Raw genomic sequence first — 1575 nt, 5'->3', positions numbered from 1 at the left:
ATGACAAGAGCTCTGAAAGCCAGAAATAAAATTGGATTTGTTGATGGTATTGTTATTAAACAAAAAAATGATCCGGTGAAATCTCTTAAGTGGGACTGTGTGAATGCTATTGTTTGTTCTTGCATCTTAGGATCATTATCTGAATCTATTTGTGTTGTTCATGCATGTTTTGAGTTTGCTCTTGATATTTGGACCGAGTTATATGATACTTATAATAAGGCTGATGGATCTGTTGCCTTTAATCTGCATCAACACATTAATTCTTTAACTCAAAGTGGCTTAAGTGTTTATGATTACTTTAATAAACTTGATGCTCTTTGGAAGGATTCTGATGGTCTTACCAATTTGACTAATTATACTTGTGAAGCCACAACTCAATTTAATATCATTCAAAACTGATGAAGTTAATGCAATTTCTTAGTGGTCTTGATGACTCTTTTAGTCAATTTAAGAGTCATATTTTACTTCTTGAACCTTTACCATATGCGAAAACTAGTTTTTCTGTTGTTTCCACTTGCCAGAGAAGAATCTAATAAAAAACATGGTTCTTTGACTGTTTCTTCAAATAAATCCAAGTCTTATGCTTTTACTGGTAAAAATAATGATACTAGGAAGTTTAAAGGTAGAAATCAAGTTTTTCAATGCAAACATTGTGGTCTTGATGGACACATCATTGAGAAATGTTATAAGCTAATTGGTTATCCAAAGGATTTCAAACCTAAATCTGATTTCAATAATTCTAACAAGTTTTCTACTAAGACTCACGTTGTTGTTTCACATGTCAATGAGTCTTCTGGCACTATTTCTAGTTCCATGGATAAGATTGAACAACATTATCTTACCTCTGACCAATATTCTAATATCATTTCCCATCTAAGTGATAAGCAACTTGTTGAGGACGTGTCTACTAATGCCAATATGGCATGTCTTGCTTGTAATAATGTGTTTTCTAGTTGTAATAAATGGGTAGTTGATTTAGGAGCCAGTCAACACATGACTGCTGTTGAATCAAAATTAGTTGACACTGTGGATATTTCTAAGTTAAATCTTAGAGTGATTATCTCCTAATGGATCAACTACAATAGTTAACAAGATTGGAAATATGCACTTGTCAAATTCGATGTCCTTACTTGATGTGTTGTCATTCCTGATTTTCACGTCAATCTGTTGTCTATTCATAAGTTGTGTAAGAATATTAAATTTCAAGTTGTTTTTGATGAAAATAAATTTCTTTTTCAGGATTCACTGTCCAAGGGGACTGTAGAGGCTGGTAGTGAATTTGGAGGACTATATTATCTTAATAATAAAACTAATGGTAGGTATTTTGTGTCAAAGTCTACTACTTGTTGTGTTTCAAAGCTTATTTAGCATAATAGACTTGGTTATCCTGCAGACCAGGCTTTGAACTATTTAAAAAATTCTTTAAACTATGGTAATGATTCTATTCCTCCTTGTGAAGTTTGTCATAAGGACAAACAAATAAGAGAGTCATTTCCTTTAAGTGATCACAAAACTAATGCTTTATGTGAACTTGTTTATGTTGATGTGTGAGGTCCTTATAGGGTAATTGCCTCT

General features: G+C 32.3%; 1 protein-coding gene across 1 annotated transcript; it reads left to right on the top strand.

Annotated features, from left to right (window-relative positions):
* On the top strand, window positions 1-1068 carry LOC145107102 (uncharacterized). The gene is made up of 2 exons (XM_079043971.1): window positions 1-334; window positions 422-1068. Exons 1-2 carry the CDS (start codon window positions 1-3, stop codon window positions 1066-1068), a joined length of 981 nt encoding a protein of 326 aa, XP_078900097.1.
* The last annotated feature ends 507 nt before the right edge of the window (window positions 1069-1575 follow it).

Source organism: Lactuca virosa, chromosome 4 (genome assembly GCF_052849685.1).
Source record: "Lactuca virosa cultivar CGN04683 chromosome 4, Lactuca_virosa_CGN04683_v6, whole genome shotgun sequence".
Taxonomy (NCBI): Eukaryota; Viridiplantae; Streptophyta; class Magnoliopsida; order Asterales; family Asteraceae; genus Lactuca; species Lactuca virosa.
This window is presented reverse-complemented; position numbering and strand designations above follow the sequence as displayed.